The 23,546-nt window shown below is 45.9% G+C and overlaps 1 protein-coding gene across 2 annotated transcripts in view; it reads right to left on the bottom strand.

The window, feature by feature from the left end:
* PAMR1 (peptidase domain containing associated with muscle regeneration 1) overlaps positions 1-23,546 on the bottom strand; it is a 148,114-nt gene that overhangs the window by 59,922 nt on the left and 64,646 nt on the right. The window contains exon 1 of one of the 2 annotated variants that reach the window (XM_006195038.3): positions 6,175-6,450. The exons of the other annotated variant lie outside the window; for it this stretch is intronic. Coding sequence (XP_006195100.1) covers positions 6,175-6,247 — 73 coding nt within the window. The 5' untranslated portion in view covers positions 6,248-6,450. Of the gene's footprint in view, positions 1-6,174; positions 6,451-23,546 lie in introns of those variants that run through there. 2 annotated transcript variants of the gene reach the window in all.

Genomic DNA, 23,546 nt, shown 5'->3' on the forward strand with positions numbered 1-23,546 from the left:
ACTCTGTTCTGACAGCACCCATCCTGGTTTTCCAATCACCAGACCAACTGACCAGACTTCTACTTACACCAACACTTGCTGCCAAACCACTAACTCAACCCTATGAGACAGCCAGGACCTCGTCGAGGGAGGCAATAAAGATGCCTACACTGCAGGAATAAAGGCATTTCCCCAGCTCCAGGGGCAGAAAGGTGACAGAGATATGTGTCTTCATTTGCTGCTCAGCCAAAGGGGGGTACTTCTCTTAACCACTTGACAGAAGAGCCAAGACATCAGTCTGCAAGACAACAGATCCTCATTCAAGATTGAAATGAACTGGTTAAAACCCATCTTAGTATTAATGGAAGGGGATCACATCTCCATCCCCTGCAATATCCATCAACTGTTCTATGCCAAAAAAAGAAGAGAAAAAATGCTTTCCCTTATTCATTCCAGGCCTGCTCCTCCTGTCCCACAGCCTAAGAGTTTACACACTGACAATCTCGAAAGAATAAATCCATAAAAGAGCAGAGCTACATGGTGACAGGGCCAGGCTTGAAACATGCCTTATCTTTAATTCTGTCCCTTGGCAAACAGACACATGATTTTGATCATAAAAGTTGACTCTGGGACAAAGAAATTCTCACTTCCCACATCTAATCTAATCAGAATGAGACACATGATCCTGTGGACAGCTATCCCAGAAATTGGTTGGACTTGTGGTCTAAGCTAACAACCCTGTTTTTTTTTTTTTTAGAAATGGCTCCTCTCAGGTTCCACGTGGTCCCAGCGGGGCAGCTGATGTCTCTCTCCCACATCCCCCCCACCTCCACAGTGGTGAGCACCTGACCTTACTAAGGCCATTCTGAGCACTTGGGAAGTCCCAGGGATAAACAGAATTCTTTACTATCACCTCAATCTTTATGACTCAGCTGAAGTACAGCCAGCAGCTGGACCCGCTGCTGACTGTCGGCAGGGTTGTGTAGTGTCTCAGGGCGCGCGTTATGGGGTCAGACCATCTGGGTTCGAAACACCAAGGTCCAGCTCTGTGACCTGGGCAAGTGTCACCCCTCTCTCAGTCCCTTGTGTGCGAACTACACATAATAACACTAATACTTAGACCTTCTCGGTGTGTTGTAACGATTAGATAAACACACATAAAGCACATGGGTGAGTGCCTGGTATTTACCACAAACTCACTAAATTATTCGGGACCAGGTCCCTTCAGTGTGACAGAACGGAGCCCCCTTCAGGGAAGCATCCACTGTCGGTGTTTCCACCATCACAGGTGAGAGTGTGATGTGAAGTCCCACCTACCTCCACTCTCCACGCACACGGGCTCCGTGCGTGTATCACATGAAAGTACGTTTGGGTAGGGAGTAGCGGCAAGTCCCACTGGTGAAGAGAGTGGGCCATCAGCAGCCAGCTCTAATTCTCTGCCTTCCCTGAGCAGTTTTGTTGATGGCTAGGAGGTTTGTTTTTTCCTGCATTTTACCTCTTTTTCTCCATTATAAACCTAATGCTGTGGCCCAGATCTTGTGATGACTGACAAACAGAACTCCTTAAACATAGACCAGGCTTGGAATCTTATAGACTTTCTGCCACCGATCTGGTAGTTTCCAAAGCTCCAGCTGCCCTGGAATTCAGGAACTAGAAAAAAGTAAACACGGCTTTTTCCTCCCCTTTCAAATAAGAGGAGAACGATCCGGATTCTTGTGACTTTCAAATATCCACAAAGTGAAGGTGACCGGTCCTTCATGTGGACATGCGGGGGGAGCAGGGCACAACTTTCACTCAGTTATCACCAAAATGGCGCTTTTCCCAATTTGCATACACCCTAAATCAGTTGGAGCTTCTAGCGCTGGGCTCAGGGGAGGCAGGTAGAGGTTTTCTCTTGCATTGGGATTAGCCACCCCCAGTAGGGCAGATGGAAATAATTTCCTGATTTAAGGCCAGTCATTAGGTCCTCCAGACGCCATTAGATGCCATTATCTCAGCCACTGCTGTCTGGCCAGCATAACTCGGATGTAGATAAGTTTAAGTCAGACCCACAGTCCATGCCAGTAGCGTTCCAAGCCCTCTCTAAGGCTTCTGGATATTTCTAAGGGACTTAACATGCTCCAGGTCACCTCTGCCTCTGGGTCCAAAGGTGCTTTGTCTCCAACATATTGACATAACACCCAGCCTCACCATCAGTTTCCACCAAAAGCTCACTCTCCAGGGCATTTGTGAGAGTCAAACATTTTTACCAAAGAGTTGGCGGTAATAGAGGCGAGATTACGTTCCACAAAACACATAAGTTAAAATATACTTATGTTTCTTCTTTAAAAAGTCCTATGAGCTTCCAAATCCTCTGTAGTGTTTCTCCCCATTCAGCATCCAGCCTCCCACTTTCTCTCTTTCACTCTCCATTTGTGCCCTATCCCTCCCAGGAACAGCAGTCAAAAACTCCAGTGCCAGTAAGGACCATCAGATAACATATGTGGGTTGAGAAGATGGGGTGTCAGCCCAGAGAGAGGACCTGGCCAACCTCAAAGCATTTGGGTTCAAAATGTTAAGCACTGTGTCCTACGTAATATTTCTGCAGACCTTTGACCCAAAGGCTGCCAGTCTGCAGCCCTTCAGCTCTACAGTCTCCCTCTTTGCCAATGCCACTCCCAATAGTGCCACCAAAACTGGAACCACTAGCAAGGACCCTCCTCCGCCATGTGTGTCCTGAAGCCATGCCACGATTAGATTGCATCAGCGTATGATGCTGTTGGATGTGCAAGTGTAAATCAGCCAGGCACCAGGTGAGCTTGTGTTCAGGAATTAGTCTGGGCTCACCCCAGGCCCCACGAATCTGCCTGTGTTTTCTTTTTTATCATTATTGCAGCAAAATATGAATAACATAAGTTTACCATTTTAATCACTTTAAAGGGTACAGTTCAGTGGCTTGTGTAACCATCACCACTATCCATCTCCAGAACGTTTTCTTCATCCCTCGCTAGAAACTCTAGGCCCATTAAACACCAGCTCCCCAGTCCCTCCTGCTCCCAGCCCCTGGTAACCACTGTTCGACTTCCTGCCTCTAGGAATCTGACTCCTCTCGGTACCTCATACCAATGGAATCATACAATATTTGTCCTTTTGTGTCTGGCTTCTTTCACTTAGCATAATGTTTCCAAGGTTCATCCACATTGTAGCATGGGTCAGAACTTCATTCCTTTTTAAGGCTGAATAATATTCCACTGTACATATGTACCACATTTTGTTTATCCATTGGTGGACATTCAGGTTGTTTCCACCTTTTGACTTATTGGGAATAACACTGCCATGGACATTGATGTAGAAATATCTGCTTGAGTTCCTGCTTTCACTTATTTTGTGTATACACCCACAAGTGGAGTTGCTAGGTCAAACGTTTAACTTTTTGAGGAACTGTGCCTGCGTATCCTGAACAGGTCACAGACCCTCTCTATACCTTATCTGTAAAACGGAGAATAAAGCACCTACCCTGCTTTGACTCAAACACTGGGTACATCACAAATGCTCAGAGATGTTCATTCTCACTCTCCTCTGAACCTGAGGTGCTCAAAGTAAATGCTCTCTGCAGTCACTCCCAGCTCCCCAAACCCATGATCCCACCACCAAATTATTTCCCTGTCGGAGAAGCCAGGAGTTCTCAGAGTATATACTAGGGGAACACCCTCTTCATTGCACCCACAAAAACCCACCCCTGCCAAGAAGTCCCAATTTTCATAGCTTTCTCCTTGGAATTTGCTAACACATCCCAATATAAACCAACATCTAATTTTTCTTGCCACGCCTTCCCCTCTTGCTTTCTGTCCATGTTCCCTTTCTCAGCTGGCCACTCCTGCCCACTAAATATCTGGGCTTCAAATTATCTTCCCTGGTTGCCTTGACGCTCATTCCTCACCAGCCAATGTCTGTTGGAAGCAACCCCTGTGAAGTTATTCATATTCAGGTTTCATTCCCAAGAGTCACATCTTTTAAATGAGCTGTTCCTTTCAGGCAGAATCCTGCTGGCAGAGCTACTGCTGTTCGGTGAAGTCAGCAGAGTTGGGTTTCTCCCCTCACATGCTGTTTATGTTGGGTTATCACTTGGCCTGATGTTTGGATTTTCAGCCTCCAGCACGTGTCCTATGCGGATGAGCAACAGCAGTCAGCTGTGACATCCCAGTGGATGTTTACGCTTCATCCAGAGCTCTTTTTAGAAAAGTAATTAGAGGAAAGCTGTTTCTAAGTTTTCCTTGATGGGGGCCAGATTCGGAATTCCAACAGGGAGTGGACTCGCCCGCTCACGACATGAAATATTTTCCTTCTCCACTCTGTCCCTGCGTCTTCCCTCTAAACGCAAAGGCTCAACGGGGAAGTATCCTTGCTAGACGCATGAAGTTGCTCTCCGGTTCCGTCAGCAGCTTGGCTGCCCAGAAACTACACACCCTCCCCGAAGCTTTTCCATAGCAAAAGGTAAAAGAGATTCTCAGGCCAGGGACAAATGAGGTTTTCAGATCCTGGGCAAGAAAGAAAGGGGCAGCTGAGGTTTGGTTTTAACTTTTATGGGTCTGAGCCATCTCACCTGCCACGTAATAAAAAAAGAAGAAGAAGAAGAAGAAGAAGAAGTGGGTGTGCTGATGCAGGGATGCAGGAACTGGACCTCGGAGTCCTGGTGCTCTGGAAGGAACCACGCTCCTCTAGAGCTCCGCTCGGGCCACCACGCCCTGAAAGTCTGGCTCCAAATGGCAGAGGTGGGGCAGGGAGAGGTGTTAATGAAAAGTCACAAAATTTCCCGAGTATCTTGATTCTTGATTATCATACCCACTCCTGGGCTTCTGCCTATGTTATTGTCTTTAGGCTGTTCCAGATGCCACTGAGGCAACATTCAAATGAAACACCCCAGCTTGAGATAAATCATCAAAGATTTACCTGGGGCTGGCAGGGTACAGGTAGATGGAAATATGGACTAAAATGGGGGGGCATTTTAGGTATCTTGGCTTTTTGTTCATCATGAAGGGATGTGTCTCGTGGTCCAGTTCCCCTTCTACAGCAGGGGATTGCATTTTGCACCCTCCCCACCCTACTTACTCCTTCACTCTTGGGCACTTGCCAGCTACTTGCAGCAAGGGAGCATTCACCTCTCAAGTCAAGCACAGGTGACAGGTAACCAGCACAGGTGACAGGTAACCTGGACAGAAGGAGTGCAGCAAAGGCACACACACTCCCTGCTCCTCCACAAAGCTGTGCTGCTTTGTCATACGTGCCACATTTCAACCCGCCCTCACCCCCCCCCCCCACCCAGGTCTCACCTTACCTCCCCGGCACCGTGCCTCTCCTGCCATATAAGGACAGAAGCTCCTAAGACATCTTCCTTCCCTGCTCGCCAGGGAGCAATTCCAGGACAAGCCTGCCCTTCCCTCGCTTCCGCCCTCAGCGGGGTCAAGAGGCTCCCAAGAGCTCCGTGTCTCCTTTCAACCTCACTTGCCCCGGGAGCCCCTTTGCCTTGGGGCTTGTGGCTCAGAAAATGACATGTGAGAAAACACAGAAGCCACAGCTCTTTCTCAACAAACACCGCGTGTCCCCCAGAAACAACTTGCACTCTTAACCTCGGCTTTTTCTTCTTTCTCATTCTTATCAGGAAGGAAGTGTGCATATGCTGAGTGAGTAGTCTCCCGTGCTGGGGGTCTCCTCTGACAGGTTGTTATTGTTAACTTTTCATCAAGCAGGACTCCCCCCGGGGGGACACCCTGGCAGGGACAGTCCTGCTCTTATCCACCTCTCTCCTTCCAAGCTCACCTCTACGGGTGCTTTTTTAAGGGAAATTTAGCTTTTGCATGTCAGAGTGGGTACCTCAGACTGGGTAGATGCCCAGAGGTAATTTTGTGCTTTAAAAAGGTAAAATAATTTAAAAAAAAAAAAAAAAAAAACAAACCCAGCAAGTACAACTGAAGCTGGTACCCATCCTGAGGCAGTTCAGTCCCACAAGTAGGGATGACAAAAAACGGTGTCACATTCTCAGGGAGAAAGACAGACAGTCCAGCACCAGCAGCGAAGCCTCCGAGACTATCACTGGAAGAAGCCCCCCCCTCCACAAACACGCCAGCACCATCTCTTGGGACACCCCAGCCCTGCTCCCTGCCAAACCCCAGGAGGGAAATGACCCCTTCTGGGGGTCCTGAGTGCTACTCACAGTACCTCTGGGCAAGGACGAGATGAGAAGGAGCTGCAGGAAAGTGAGCCCCAGCTGCGTCCACCAGCCCAGCTCCATCGCTCCGGTGGCAGCGGTGCCCCGAGTGAGGCTGGGGAGAGACCAAAGGAGGCCGGCGGGCAGGCGGCTCTTACACGGACCTCCCCAAGCCCCAGCTGAGCGGTAGCTCGGGTTTCAGCTCGCCAGGCTCTCCCATCCTCATCCGAGGGGAACCACCTTCAGCCAGAGCGACGTCAGCCCAAACCTCTCCTCTCCGCTGCTGCCTTAACCCTTGCGAGGCAGCCCGGGGAAGTGTGGCCACGCAGGGAGGCCCCGGGCGGTGGCTGGGAGGGAAGCTGCGGGGCACGGAGACCAGCCCAGGACCGGATGGGCTCCCTCAGGACGGTTGGGGGAGGGGAGCAGCGGTCAGCACCCTGAATGCGGCCGAGATAGGCGAGGCTGGGGGCCCGCTCAGGTGAGACCAGAAGACTCAAACACACCCCCAACCCCCAGGTACAGAGATAGCAAATGACACTAAAGTGAGGAGCCAGGATGCTTTACAAAACAATAGCTGACATTTTGGATCAATTTCTCTGTGCCAGGCATCTAAGTACCTTACATGAATTAACTCATTTATTCTTCACAATAAAACTATCATCCCCATCTTACAGACAGGGAAACTGAGTCATTTAGAATTCAACAGCTCATCCAAGGTCACACAGTGAGTAAGTGGCAGAACCAGGGTTTGAACCCAAGCAGCTTGGGTCCAGAAGCTGTAGTTTTAGCCACCAGGCACATTGCTTCTTAAAATGTTGTGTACACAGCATTTGATTTAACCGTTACAGTCACTATGTACAATAGAAGGCATTGTCCACATACTATGGATGCAGAAACCAAGAATCCCAGCAAAAAGACTGGGAGCAAGAATTCAGCAATTAAATCCTTGATTCACCACGGACTCTCTGAATCTCAATTTTCTCATCTGCAAAATGGAAATGGTAATCAAACCTACTTTGCAGACTGCTTGAAGAATTTAATGAGATTATATACAAAAGGCCCTCAGCACAGGACCTAGTTCATACTAAATGCTCAGTAAATAAAAACTATAGTATTGTCTGTCTGAGACTGACCCCAAGGAATCCCAGGGTACAGTCTTCTTCTTCACCCTCAGCTTCCTACCCAGGTGAAATTTGTTTACAACAAACACCAAAAATAACCTTAAAAGGGGGGTAAATGCCGAAGGGCAGCACACCTAGGGGGTGGAGGGCAGAGGTTAGGAGCGGTTTACTTTGCTGCTGGTCAACCAGTCCTAGTCCTTGGGTGTTGGGAGTGGAGAGGAGGTGACTTAGTTTGCAAATAACAGTAGATAGTACATAGCCTCTCAGGAATCTGTTCCTCCCATCAGCTGACAGTCCTCTTCCCTCCCCTCGGCACCCCAAAACACACACCCTCCCTGGGTCATACCCAGAAGCCTCATCCCTACAGCAATTTACCTCCACCAGGGTGGGGCCCCTGGTGATGAACCTGACTGACTGCTCCCTAAAGAAGTCCCTGGTGGCCGGTCTTTGCTTCTCCAGGCTCAGGGAGCTGGAAACAGGCCCTCACTTCTATTCCTGGAATGCCCACAGGAGTCATTGCTCCCTACTAGTCTGTTGTCACTAATTTGGGTTTGTAAATTTCCTAGGGCTGTGGAACCTGGAAAGGAACCCTCAGAAAGGACACATTCTCTGGGGGAACTGAAAACGATGATTAGATAGTACCTTGCTGAACCTGACAATAAACTTGGGCTGGCTGAGGAAGAGGGAAGCTATGACTATGAAACAGAAAAGGTCAGGAGTTTGCCTGAGGTCATACAACCCTACACAAATTTCAATTTTCCTGCACAAATTTAGCCTCCTGTCTCGCATTATGGTCAACTCAGTTTTTCATACTGATAGAGTTTAATGTTGTTCTAAATCAGGATTCTTGACCTACGTTCCATGGAGTCTACTGGGAGGAGCTTTTTATAAGGCCTTTGAGACTCTTGAAAGTATATGCAAAATTTGGGATGCATTTTTTTGGAGTAAGAGGGAGCTATGGCTTCCTTCAAAGTCTCAAAGGGATCTCTAAGCTCCCAAATTTTTTTAGAATCACTGATTTTCCTAAGTTAACATTGAGCAATTCACCAGATATTTGTTGGTTTTGGGGAAAGTGGTTTTGTACATACAATTGTTGAGTCTAGGCTACGAGCTGCACAACGGATATTTGGAGGGCCCTCCTGCCTTCCCCCACCCCCATTTCTGCCTTAAGAGCACTTGCTCTGGATCACACTGCCTCGTGTTGAATTTACCTGGACCACTTATTACCTGTGTGCACCTGGGCAGGTTATTTCACCTATAGTGGCTACAGTTTCCTCCTCTGTTAAGTGGGGAGAATAATGGTACCTGGCCCCCTAAAGCTGAGGAAGGAATTCAGAACAGTGCCTAAAAGATACTAAGCACTCAGTAAACATTAGCGATTTTCATTAGGGTTCTTTCCCCTTCCTGCCCTCACCTCTACACCCACTTCTGGGAGGAATAAATCACTAGAAAGGCAGTGGGTGAAAAGGGCAAAGTACCACGCTAGGAAGTCAGAACCGATACCTGGAATTAAGAATTATCTACTTATAATCAGCACTCAGAAATCAACAACTGGCTGTACTAGACAGAGTCGGACCACCCACTTAATTACAAGTCATAATCCCCACTAATTTTCACATGAAAGGATGAGGCAGGCACTTTAACAAAATCTGTACCTTTTTTAGTGCCACCCGAGAGGCTGATTGCCTGTGAACACACAGAAAGAAACCACATAGGATGAATGCCAACAGCCCCCAGGCTCCATGCTGGAACCTTCTCAGATCAGCAGCTGAGCAGCGACATCCTGGCATCCTGAGGGCAAGCCAGAGGAAAGAGCTGGGGTGGGACTGGTCTGCAAGCCTGAGAGAGGCATCCCAGACTGCTGGTCTTTGGTTTTCATCCTCTGTACGAAACACAAAGTTCAAGTCAATCAGGGCCAGAGATGGAGAAAGGTAGGTCTGTGGAAAAGACAAAGGGCCCCTCCACAGCGCCTGCTATAACTGGTCCCACCATGGACGTCTCCAGCCCTAATGAGTCCCGGCTGTTCACTGACACAGCAAGCGGTAACACTCTGCCTCCAGGGCCGGCTCCGCTCCACTCCCTTCCCACAGGCAGCCAGGCAAGGGGTAGGTGAGTCTGTGGTTCTTTCTCGGGCCACATTCTTCCTGCTCTATGTCATTCTTCATGGAAATTGCTGAAAGCAGGCAAGCTTCCCTCTTTCATAGTCAATGTGCTCCTGAATCACTTGGGGAAACCTGCTCCTGACTTTCACATGTCTCTGCAGAAACTTCCATTTAAAGCAGAATGTCTGCTATGCAGTGGAGCTGCACCGCTTTACAAGAACACTGGCAAGAACTGTGACCCTGATCCCAGCAGCTAGCTCAAGAGTTACATGCAGTGGAGCCATTCTGGGCGGGGAAGGGACCAAAAAGCAGACTGACTCCAAGAGAAGGCAGCCGGGCACTGTGGCATAAAAAAGCGCTGCAGTCTACCAGCTGTGTGAACTTGGGCAAGTTCATTGGCCCCTCTGAGCCTCAGTTTCCTCTTCTGTAAAGGAGGTAATAGCTACCTTATAATTCCAGCTAGAAGATTAAAATGAGGCCAGCATACATAATGGTAGCTCAATCAATGTTGATTGTTGTAATAACTATCTATGAACATCTAATCTTAGAGTTTCATTTTGAAATGAAATTAAATAGCTACCATTTATCTCAGGCCTGGTGACATTAGCTAGGTTCTGTTCCTATGTTGATTTGAAGCAAATGTATGTCTGAAAGACATATTGCCTTGCACATGTAGGGTTCCAGCTGGAGGTCTAGAGGCAGAGTGTGCATTTGTTCAAAGAGAAATTGAGAGGCCTGTCCTGAATGGACCCTGTCCAGGTGGTAAAGCAAAAATTATTCTGACGTTTGTTAAAGACAGTAAGGAAGACTTTATTCAAGGGACTGGTGCAATGGGGTTTTGCAGGAAAGGAGAGAGATTGGGCTCAACTCTGAATACAAGGGAAAATGGGGATTTATAGCCAAGGACCAGTGGGAGGAGGGTGTCAGTGATTGGAAAATTACTAAGAGGAAACATTAGGAGTGAGGGGGGATTCTGGCTAATCCGAGTTAAGAGGGTTCTTGTTGAAGGCAGGTCAGGGTGATTAATATCAACCAGGAGATGGTGGGGGATGAGGAACTGAATTGGGTATCAAGTGTGAGCAGAAATCAAGGATGGGAGAGTCCCACTCAACTGACTCAGCTGGATTCTTGCTCATGAGAACAAGGCCCAAGGTTGGAGCCTAGTCAAGAAAAGGCTTAGAACAGCCTGACTGAAGTTCAGTTAAGGAGCGAGACTGTCACAGGACCCACAAAATCTTTTGGAAGCTCCTTGCACTGAATGTCTGATTCAGTCATGCCACATTGTTTATGGGATAAGTAGGACTGTACATAAAGTAACTTGTCTCCTTCCATCGAAGGAAGGAGAGGAGGCAGCCTAAGTACTTGCTCACCAAGCACAAATCATTCCTTCACTTATTCGACACAAATTGCTGCATGTCTGCTAAGTGCCAGACGCCATCTCGGGTCTTTGGAGTACGCCGTGAACAAAACCTGTGTGGCCTCTGACCTTGTAGATGTGCAGACCAGACAGCAATGAGACATTGGGCAAAGGGGATGTGCAACACAAGGACAGAACATTCCAGAAGCATGTCACCAGGGGATCCAATCGGGTCTGAGGGTCAGAAAAGTTTCCCTGAGGAAATGACATTGAACTTCGGACCTAAAGAAACAGAGAGAGAAGGGAGAGTAGAGGACGAGAGACGACGAAGGCCATGTAATAAGGAGGCTGGAGGTGCAGGCAGGCCCTGAAAGCCACGACCTTTATTCTAAGGGATCATGGGAAACAACTTGAGGGTCAAGGACTGGATCAGACTGGCACCTCAGACTCCACTGTCTCTGGCTACCTCCAGTGTCCAACAGGATGGAGAGAAGTGGCTTGATCTAAGAGGTGCCCAGGAGGTAAAAAGGACGGGGTCAGTGATTATGGGGATATTGAGGGGAAAAGCGAGGGAGCAAAGACGACTCCCATTGATGACCATGTGGATGTGGGCGGTGCATGGCGGTGCACCGTGCAGGAGGGGCTCTCTTCTCTCTCTCTCAGATCACCCACTCAGGGAGAAGCCAACAGTGGAGAACCTCACGTGGAAAGGAACTGAAGCTTCCTGACAACGGTCCCATGAGTGAGCTAGGGAGCAGGTTCTCCAGCCCTTCCAATGGCTGCAGCCCCCACCGGCAACTTGACAGCCGCCTCACCAACATCCCTGTAGCCAGACCCACCCAGCTAAGCCACTCCCAGAACCGTGACCCCCAGAAACTGGGCAACAGATGGATTGTGTTGCTTTCAGCTGCTAAATTTGTTACACGACCATAAATTACTAATACAGAAGATTTCTGAAGAGGAGAAACTAAAACTGTGTATACACCTGGTAAACCTGCAGCCAAATGAAAACTGCTAGGCAGCCCCAGCCTAAGGACTCAACAGTGAGAAATGTTAATATAGTGAGACTATCACAGGGAAGCAGCTTTCAGCTGTGCACAGCAACAAACCCAAGTCATGCGGCTTAAGCAATAAGAAATTGTATTATCTCTTATGGCAAGAAGTCCACCGATAGGATGGCTCCAGAGTTAATTCTGTAGCTCAACAATAGTGTCAAAGACCCAGGTCTAAATTACCATACAGCATGCACATATTTATATAAAATCTTGGGACATACAAAAATAGTGTATGTTGTACAGAGGCCAGCAGACACATGAAAAGATGCTCAATATTGCTAATTATTAGTGAAATGCAAATCAAAACTACAATGAGATATCATCTCACCCCTGTCAGGATGGCCATCATCAAAAAGTCTACAAATAACAAATGCTGGAGAGGGTCTGGAGAGAAGGGAACCCTCCTACACTGTTGGTGGGAATGTAAATTGTTGCAGCCACTATGGAAAACAGTAGAGGATCCTTTAAAAACTAAAAATAGAGTTACCCTATGATCGAGCAATCCCACTCCTGGATATATATCCAGAAAAGACAAAAACCCCATTTCAAAATGATATATGCACCCCAGTGTTTATAGCAGCACTATTTACAATAGCCAAAGCATGGACGCAACATAAGTGTCCATCAACAGATGACTGGATAAAGGAAATGTGGCGCATACACACACACACACACACACACACACACACACACACACACACACACACACACAAAATGGAACATCTCTCAGCCATGAAAAAGAATGAAATAATCCCATTTGTAGCAACATGGATGGACCTAGAGATTATTATACTAAGTGAAGTAAGTTAGAAAAAGACAAATATTTGATACCACTTACATGTGGAATCTAAAAAATAGTACAAATGAACTTATTTACAAGACAGAAACAGACTCACAGACATAGAAATCAAACTTATGGTTACCAAACAAGAATGGGGCAAGAGATAAATTAGGAGGATGGGATTAACAGATACACACTACCAAATATAAAATAGATAAACAACAAAGATTTACTGTATAGCACAGGGAACTATATTCAATATCTTGAAATAACCTATAATGGAAAAGAATTGAAATATATATATGTGTGTGTGTGTGTGTGTGTGTGTATATATATTCTTTTCCTTCTCTCTCTATATATAGAACAAAATCACCTTGCTGTGGTACATTTGAAACTCACAAAGTATTTAAAATCAACTATACTTCAATTAAAAAAAGCATATGTCGTTTGTGAATACAAACACATATCATTAAACTATTAAAACATATGAAGAAATGACATACACTACCTTCAAGGAAGCAGTTACCACCAAAAAGGAAGGGTGTCACAAAATGTAAGATATGAAATTTTAGCTAAAGTATAAAATAAGTGAAGGAGAAATTGAAGTAACTGAAGCCATATTTTAACATCTGTCCATCTTTGAGGTTAGTCCCCAGGGATCTGTTATTGTGTGGATTTTTTTTGTATGTCTGGATTATTAACTATATGTATACTTTAGAGTGCTATAAAGTAGCTACAAAAAATGTAAGAAAGGGACACAGGAAAATATTTTAATGGACAGAGAAGACAAGCATTTATTCTTTAAGATAATATTTTGAGTGTCTCCCATGTGTCAGGCACATGCTGGGAAATGGGGGATGCATGGGGAACAAGACAGAATGACTCCTGTGTTCATGGGGCTCACCTCCTACTGGGCAGACAGATAACAAAGAAAGAAGAGCAGCTCAGGTTGGGAGAGCGCTATGCTAGAAATGGCACAGAAGTGTGCTTGTGGTGACTGAGGAAGGTACTGCAGCTTGTGGAATCAGAGCAGGCTTCTGAGAAGGTGACATTGGAGCTGAAACCAGAAGTAAAATGCTCTGAGAGCATCTGAGGAAAGGGCATTCCAGGCAGAAGGAACAGCCAATGCAAAGGAATTACCCTGGGTTGGGAATGAGCTTAGAGCACTTGGGGAACCCAGGGAAGGCCAGTGTAGCAGGCACACAAGCACATAATCAACTCTTTAACAAAGAGGAAACATGGAAGGGGCCAAGAGAAGGTGTTGGGATGAGCGAGTGAATTCATACCAATGTCACATTATCTTTTGGGCATCTAGGATTTCTTTGAAAGTTTAGTGAAAAGCAAGGATCCTCAAAAAAGAACGTCCTGGTGGAGGAGAATGTCTTGGCTGGAATGAGGACTCAAGGCCTTTGCACATTATGGAGGAACAACGCATTTAAGGACAATGGAAACGGCTGATTACTAAGTTGATTTGATGCCCTACAGAGGGACAATGAGAAATGAGGGCAATTAACAAATTTAAATAATAAGCATGAAAGCCAGTGGTCCTTCTTGGTAGCTCTTACAGTAGGAGAGTGGACACAGTTACGAAGCAAACACAGGGTCTGGTATTTATAGTCACCAGGCATCAAAGAGAGTGGAAAGCTCAGTCAAGGCAGGTCCACTATGCTAAAATCAGTGCCTTGGCGGGAAAATCTTGAACTGCTAAACATGACATTGTGGTTCCACTGACTTCCCCAAATCCTCTGAGCCCTCATGAGATGTCTCACCTGTCCCTGTTAAGAGCTAGAACTCCTTCCTTTGGGAAGATACAGCAAGGGCCTCTCTACTACAAGAAAACAGGTGTTCTCCTCAGGACTTTCCCCGAGACCTGACCTGGCTGCCAGGCAAGAAAATAGGGTTAAATTCCAGCAAAATCTCAGTTTAGAGCATGATGGGCTTGATAAGGAAAGAAAGAGACAAATTCTACTGGAGCTGCAAGAATTCGGTGGCATGTAACAGCAGAGCCAGGGGAGTAAGCATGGGATTGGATTTTGAAGGTGCTTGAGTTCAGCAGAGCTCAAAGAGTACAGGATGTAAGAATGGACAAGCCAAAGTCTGATAAGCAAGAGTACTTAGGAGTACTCTCTAAGAACATGGATTTAATGTCTTGGCAAAAACTCTAGGGCATGGGCAAATCTGCTGCCAGGTAGCTCTTAGAAACATGGAGGAAAAAATAGCCCATGCTGACCAAGTGGTAATGCCTGAAGTGCCATGGAAACCAGTGGGATTAAATGGCTCAGGGAAATAGACATGCTGAATTGGATACATTACATAAGGACAGAAGAGCCATAAGAAATTTCGTTCCATGGAAGGACCTAGAGAACTCACTATTCACAAAGGCCATCAAGAGTGTGCTGATGGCAGGAGTATTAGCATCACTGAGACATTCAGTGGGGCTTTTCCTCTACAGGCTAGGGTTGACTATAGGAAATATGTCACAGGACTTGCCTTACTAAGAGCAATGGGAATGATGAGGCTTTGAAGCAATAGATGCAAGGTGATGATTACTAAGCACCAGAAATGAGCGGGTCCCACAATTACCATTACAACCAAGATTGGAGGGGCAGCCAAGGGGGCTTGACCCACAAGGAGTTGTGGATATGGTTGGTAGAACATGGTACCCCTAGGGACAAAAGAGACAGGAAGATAAGGAGGGTGTTGCTTAATATATACCACCACAAAAGGCAAGAATGGATGAGCAGGAGGCTGAGAGTGGACACCTCAACAGGAAGTTATGAATCTTGCTCAATTCCTGGGCCTGAACCAGTTTTCATACCCAGAACCTGCTGGCTACAGAGGTGGATGGGTCCCCCAAAGGAAGTACACAGCAACATCATGGCAAGTATATATTATAATGATTCCCTTTGTATTTCCCTTAAAATACTGACAATCATTTACTCAGATGGCTATGGACTGGGGAAAGAGAAATATCCATATATTTTGAGGGTTATTGGACACAGAGTCTGAGATGACATCAATGTCTGGAGACCTGAAATGTCATCATGGCCACCTGATCGAGGATGGATGTAAGTTAATAGAGACCTGGCCAAAGGCCAGCCTACAGTGGGTCCATGGATCACCCATCTAGTGATCATTTTTCTGGTATCCAAACATATAATTGGGGATGACCTACTCATAACTCCTACATGGGATCCTTGCCCATAATAATAGAAAGGCCAAGTAAAAGCCTCTGAAACTGTCTTCCCCTCTGAAACTTCAGTTCCCCAAGACAGTGAATCAAAAACAATGTAATCAACATAAAAATCAATCAAGGTGATACACCACATCAACAAAAGGAAGGACAAAAATCACATGATCATCTCAGTAGATGCAGAAAAAGCATTTGATAGAATTTAATACCCATTTATAATAAAAACGCTTACCAAAGTGGGTATAGAGAAAATATATCTCAACATAATAAAAGCTATTTATGACAAACCCACAGCCAACATAATACTCAATGGTGAAAAGTGGAAAGCCGTCCTGCTAAAATCCAGAACAAGACAAGGATGCTCACTCTCACCATTTCTATTCAACATAGAACTGAAAGTCCTAGTCACAGCAATCAGACAAGAAAAAGAAATAAAAGGGATCCAAATTGGAAGAGAAGGGGTAAAATTGTCACTATATGCAGATGATATGACACTATATATACAAAACCCTAAATGGTACACACAAAAAAATACTAGAGCTGATAAAAAGAATTTGGCAAGGTAGCAGGATACAAGATTAACGCACAGAAATCAGTTGCATTTATTTACACTAACAATGAAATATCAGAAAAGGAAAGTAAAGAAACAATCCCTCTTAAAATGCATAAAATAAATACTTCGGAATAAACCTAAGGAAGTGAAAGACATATGCAGAGAACTACAAAACACTGATTAAGAAAATTTAATATGATTTAAAGAAATGGAAAGTTACCCCATGCTCTTGGATTGGAAGAATAAATATTGTTAAAATGGCCATACTACCCAAAGTAATCTACAAATTTAATGCAATCCCTATCAAATTTCTCATGACATTTTTCACAGAACTAGACCAAATAATCCTAAAATTCATCCAGAATCACAAAAGACCTAGAATTGTCAAAGCAATCTTGAAGAAAAAGAACAAAGCTGGAGGAATAGCCCTCCAGACTTCAGACAATACTACAGAGCTATAGTAATCAAAACAGCATAGTATTGGCACAAAAGTAGACATATGGATCAATGAAACAGAATAGAGGGCCCAGAAATGAATCTGTAGACTTAAGGTCAATTAATTTTCAGCAAAGGAGGCAAAAATATACAATGGAGAAAAGATAGTCTCTTCAGCAAGTGGTGTTGGGAAAGCTGGATAGCAGCATGTGAATCAGTGAAGTTAGAACACTCCCCCTCCCACACACAAATAAACTCAAAATGGCTTAAAGATTTAAACATATGACAAGACACTATAAACCTCCTAGAAGAAAACAGGCAAAACATTCTCTGACATAAATCTTAGCAATGTTCTCTAGCGCAGTCTACCCAGGCAATAGAAATAAAAGCAAAAATAAACAAATGGGACCTAATTAAACTTTTAAGCTTTTGCACAGCAAAGGAAACCATAAGCAAAACAAAACGACAACCACGGAATGGAAAAAATATTTGCAAATGATGTAACTGACAAAAGCTTAATTTCCAGAATATGTAAACAGCTCACACAACTTAATAAGAAAAAAACAAACAACCCAATCCAAAAATGGGCAGAAAACCTAAACAAGCAATTCTCCAATGAAGACATACAGACAATGGACAATAGGCACATGAAAAAAATGCTCTATATCACTAATTATCAGAGAAGTGCAAGTCAAAACTACAATGAGGTATCACCTCACGCCAATCAGAATGGCCATCATTAAAAAGTCCACAAACGATAAATGCTGGAGAGGGTGTGGAGAAAAGGGAACCCTCCTACACTGTTGATGGAAATGTAGTCTGGTGAAGCCATTAAGGAAAACAGTATGGAGGTTCCTTAAAAAATTAAAAATAGAGTTATCATATAATCCAGCAATTCCACTCCTGGGCATATATCCAATAGAAACTCTAATTCAAAAAGATAGATGCACAACAATGTTCATAGCAGAACTATTTACAATAACCAAGACACGAAAACAACCTAAATGTCCACTGACAGATAAACGGACAAAGAAGATATGGTGTGTGTATATACATGTACACACACACACACACACACACATATACACAATGGAATACTACTCAGCCATAAAAAAGAATAAAATAATGACATTTGCTACAACATGGTTGGAACTGGAGATTATCATTCTAAGTGAAGTAAGCCAGAAAGAGAAAGAAAAATATCCCTATGATATCACTTATATGTAGAATCTTAAAAAAAAAAAACACAAATGAACTTATTTATAAAACAGAAACAGACTAACAGACATGGAAGAAAAAAACTTGTGGTTACCAGTGGGGAAGAGGGTTGGAAGGGATAAATTGGGAGTTTGAGATTTGCAGATACTAACTACTGTGTAGAATAAACAATAAGTTTATACTGTATAGCACAGGGAACTATATTCAATATCTTATAATAACATAGAATGAAAAAGAATATGAAAACCCCAAAGAACACTCTCCTAACCTACCATCAAAGACTTGCACAGAAAAAGAATATGAAAACAAATATGTGTATGTATATGTATTACTGAAATATTATGCTGTACACCAGAAATTGACACAACATTGTAAACTGACTCTATTTCAATTTAAAAAATGTTTTTAAATAAAACTCATTAAAAAAAAGTCACATTCCTGGGGGATAAGTGCCATCCCTAAGTATCTTAACGATGTAGTCGTGATGATCTTTATCATATCTCAATTTAATTCACCAGTCGGGTCCCTGCAGAAACCAGATGGATACTGTAGAATGATTGTAGACTATCGCATACTCAACGGAGAAGTAGTTCCAATAATGGCTGTCTTGCCATTCATGGTACCTTTACTAGAGCAGATTAACATGGACTTGGGTAAATGGTATGCAGCCAATGAGTTATTTTCTATCTCAGACAGAGAAGAGAATCAGGAACGATTTACATTCACATGGAATGGATCATAACATGCATTTATTATGTGGTCCTAGGTCTATGTTAATCCTCCTGCTGTCACAATATAGTCAGAAGAAATCTGACCATCTGGACATCCTGCAGAATTGATCCATTACATCAGTGACAGAGTTGGGAGAGTAACAGCTGGCGAGGATGCCACAGGCCTTGGTGAAGCAGTTCACTTCAGATGGCGGGAGGTAAGCTCTAGGAAGATGCAGGGTATGGCACATTGGTAAGTTTTCAGGGGTCCAAAGATCAGGGACATGCTGAGAAATACTCTCCAAAGTAAAAGACAAATCACTATGTTTTCATCCCCTAGAATGAAGTACACCAAGAATGAAGTACAATGTCTGTCAGGCCTCTTTGGGTTGGGTTTTAGAGGCAGCATATTCCATATCCAGCAATACTACCCCAGCCCATCTGCCAGGAAATCTGAAAGGTAGCCAGCTTTGGGTGGGCCTGGAACAAGAAAGGGATCTGCAGTCAGTCCAGGCCATGGTACAAGTCCCCCTGCCACTTGGAGGATATGATCTGGCAGACCATCTAATGCTGGAAGTGTCAGAGGTGGAAAAAGCTGCAGGAAGGATCTTACAGCAAACCCCAGTGGGAGAATCACAGCACAGGCCTCTGAGGTCTGGACCAAGGCCATGTCACTGGCAGCGCTGCTTTTTGAGGAACGTAACCTACAGTATTACTGGTGGACATAGAACATTGAACTCTGGAATATCAAGTAATCATGAGTATGGTACTGCCTATCATGAGCTGAGTTCTATCAGACCCTCCAAGTCATAAAGTTACACAGACCCATGGTAGGCCATTCTAAAATGGAAATGGTACATCCCTAACGGATCCCAAGCAAAACCAGAGGGCACAATCAAGCTGCATGAGCATGAGCCCCAGACCCCCACGCCATCCTCCATGACTGCCCAGTACCACCTCTCAGTTTGCACCTATGGCCAGATGGTTAGAGGGATTCCCAACACAACCAGCTGAAGGAGAAAAATCTCATGCTTGGTTTACAGCTGGGACATCCTGGAATGTGAGTACATGCTGAAAATGGATGGTGGGTATCTTACAGACACCATGGAGTGGACTGGAACGACAGAGCTGAGGGAAAATCCTTCCAGTGGGTGGAGCTCTGAGTGGTGCACCTAGTCCTCTGCTCTGCGTGGAAGAAGAGGTGGCCTGAAGGGAGAATATATAAAGGCTCATGGGCAGTGGCAGATGGCCTCACTGGCTGATCAGGAGCCTGAAATGAAAAAGACTGAGTGATAGGAGGCATGTGGATGGGCATATGGGAACGGGCACCAAGAATGACTAGGAAATGTGCTCATGGTGGACAAGAGAGCATCCACCAGGGGAAAGGCACTGAATATCCACGTAGACAAAACAATATTTCAGCAAGCTGACATTAGCCAGTATTTGTCAGCACTAAGCAGGATGGGCACATGAACAGAATGGTTACACAATACAACGGCCTGGACTGCTGCTTATCAAAGCCAATCTAACTACTACCACCTCTGAATACCCAGCCTGTGGGCAACCAGGCCCAGTGCTGAGCCCCTGACATGGCACTATTCCCACCCAGTAGGACTGGGATGAGGACCTGAGGTTCTGCATTTCTTGCAAGGATCCATATGATGCCACTGATCCCAACGATGCCAGTGATGCTGGTCTATGTGGTACAATTAGGGGAGTGAGGAGGTCAAAGAGCAGAAGTCACCTCTCTAAGTCATAGGCTAGACTACTGATAGAGGAAAAGTTCTTTTAATAGGCTCTAAAGGACAATCATGAAGGTTTTGGCAGAGACTGTTTCCCCTTAAGCAACAGTGGTGGCAGCAGCAGGGAACTGCTGGCCCTTGAGATCTGGCACCAAGGACTTAGCTTGACTTGATTGAGAGGGTTTTCAAACCATGCTCCCTGGGAATGAAGAGGTTACTCTTTGCTAAGTACCTTGGAGATGAGCAACATGAACTGTGCTGCATCTGGAGGAGTTTAGAATGTGTAACAAAGTCTTCTGTTCCCTCTGCATTGCTGGCTTGACCATGGGCCTTAAACTTTCAATCTTGAGTTTCCATGAGCTGCAACAGAACTGTCATCAGGGAAACATGCTACTCTCCAAAGGAGTTAAAGGTTGAGAGGAACCTGGCGGGGCCCCCCATAAATCCAAGTCTGCACATGCCTCTCTTGGGCTAGGTAAGCCTACCCACCCCCTTCTCCTTCACCATGGGGCTCCCAGAGCCTCAGGATGGCTATAAGTCAGGTTGGGCCAGAGCTGCATTGACCCTGGGATCCTCGTCAATGTCCCTCTGGTGGACTGGGCCCACTTACCTGTGATTTGGCTCTGAACCCTCATCATATTTCATTGGAAAATCTGATCTCATTTAAGGTTTGTGTTTTCAATTGGGTTTCTGTGCAGGTGACCAGTGGAATGCAGCCAGGGAAATGTAAACAGTTAATGAAATCTAACAGGGTCCACACTTTCGGTGATATTTTATGCCTCCAACAAGTCTGTCTCTCATATTTCCTCCACTGTGCTCTTCCTCCTGGGTGCGGCCTGGGTCTGTTCTCCATCACCACGGCAAGCGCCTCAGGGAAACACAGGTGTCTGTAGTCATTAGAAATTCAAATCCACCTGCTGAACCACGTGCAAGAAAAAGAGCAACTCAGGGTCAGCCGGGATGTGACGGGTGAGGGGTGGCTGTCTGGCCATGAGCCCAGAGGGGCCCATAAATCATGCCGGCTTCCAGAGGCAAGGAGCTCTAATGGGAGTCAGGTGAGAGGGCCACCTGAGGCCAGGCGGCTGGATGCTGTTAAACAGTGGCCCCAGAAGGGCTTGAAGGTGGGCATCTGCGGTTCCTTACACCCTGGAAGCAATTTATGGCCAATGCCTGCTTTTTCTCTGTGTCTCAGTACATCTCCCCCTCCTCTGCCCTTCTCCTCTACTTGCTCTCATTCTCTCTTCTCCCTTTCTTTTCTTCTGTTTTCCCCTCTCTCTGCCACCCTCTCTTTACATGCCGCAAAGCAAGGCTAGAGAACTTAAGCTTGAGGTCAGACCAGGACACCCCTTAACTAGGGCTTGGGGACTGTCCAGCACACAGCTGATGCACAGTGGACCATTTGGAACTCACCTGGAGAGGACATGGAACATGGGCTCAGGGCCTCCAATTAAAATGGGGACTGGCCCATCTTGTCAATGTCCTTCCCCATTTTAGCATCTGCTCACTTTTCTTGGCATCTCCATGGACCTCCCCTCCCAGGCCTCACCCGGGCCTGCCATCTCTGCTGGTGCTGCAGACCCTCTGCCCTCTTTGCCAACCCCTTCCCATGCTTACTCATGGGGCTCAACTTTTCTAATAAAGCATCTCTGCTACACATAAGCCTCAGACATAGAAATGACCTTGAAGGAAGGCATTCCTGAGTCCATGGTGTGCCACCACGGGAGATATTTCGGGCAGGCTGGCTTTCTTCTGTCCCTCCAGCCACAGGACATGGAGCCATCCAACCTAGAGGCCCGCTTGCCTCTTAGCATCAGTCCACCCCCTGAGTCTCAGTGGTCTGAGGGAAGTATCAGTGATCTACGTAAGTTCCCCAAACTCCCTTAGGTACCAAGAGACAGCAAGGCTAGAGCTCAGATCTCCATGTCTGCCCCTGGAGAAGTGCCTTCTCTCTGGGTTATGCTTCCTCCACAGTGAAGTGAATGGCTGGACTCTATGACCTCCACGGGTCTCCCTTGGCCTTGAACTTCAGTGGTTCATTCTATATAAATCCGAGATTCCCAAGTCTCTCTGGTGTATGGCTAGAAATAGCTCACTGTCAGCCCTTCTCACATGTCACTGGCTCTTTCTTCCATAGCATCTTGGAGGTCATCAGCCCCCAGGAGATGTCAGCCTCTTGTGACCTGGCGTCCCTTGGGGGTGTCTCCCAGGTGATCACAAACCAATCAGTTAAGCAGACACAATGCAGCCAGTGGTAGCCACTGGGTTTGTCTCTGCCCCACCCCACCTGCCTAGGTGCCTGCATCCAAAGCCCCCTCAGAACTCATGACGTGGCCTCAGAGCTGCTGCTGACACTTGTTCAAGGCCAAGTCCAGCAAAGGAGCTACCTGCTCCCACAGCCGCTGGGCCTCCAGGGGCGGCCAGGTCCTGGTCCACTCCGCAGTGAGGCGATCGCCCCCTCCCTATTCAGGGTCGCATGGGGTCACCCAAACCTCCAAAGGGCTCTGCTTGTGCCCTCAAGGGTCACATAGCCTGTCATACAGACCTTCCCTTAGGAGCCTCCTTTCTGCAGGACTAAGCCTAAGGCATGTCTGACTTCACAGGGTCCTCCCATCCCCATTTCCTCCCAGTGAGGGAGAGCCTTCCTGCCAATCACCTCCTGGTGATGCCCCCCACAACTTCTACAGACATATTTGAATTCCATTTTAGGCTCAGCTGAGACATCCCAACTGCTCCCCTCCTCCCCCACATGCAGTGCACACATGCACACACATAAACTTATGATTCTGTAATTTCCATTTACATCATCCTAGCAAATAAATCAAAGGAGTGTGTGTGCATGCGTGTGAGTGTGTGTGTGTGTGTGTGTGTTGAGTGAAAACAGAGAGGAGGACTAAGAGCTCTGCTCCAAGGGGCTCATCCAAACCACAATATTGGGGAAAATAGAGAATTCTCTTCTCCAACTCTTCCCCCCGTGGATTCTAGCAGCAGGACTTGCTCTCCAAAGAAAACCTGTAATAAATAGTGTTGCTGGTAACTTTTAAACCTCTGTACTTGCTGACAAATAAGCATCAAATTCATAAGGGAATAACATAACGCACTGTAATGAAAGTGCTTTC

This window comes from Camelus ferus, chromosome 10, assembly GCF_009834535.1.
Source record: "Camelus ferus isolate YT-003-E chromosome 10, BCGSAC_Cfer_1.0, whole genome shotgun sequence".
Lineage (NCBI taxonomy): Eukaryota > Metazoa > Chordata > Mammalia > Artiodactyla > Camelidae > Camelus > Camelus ferus.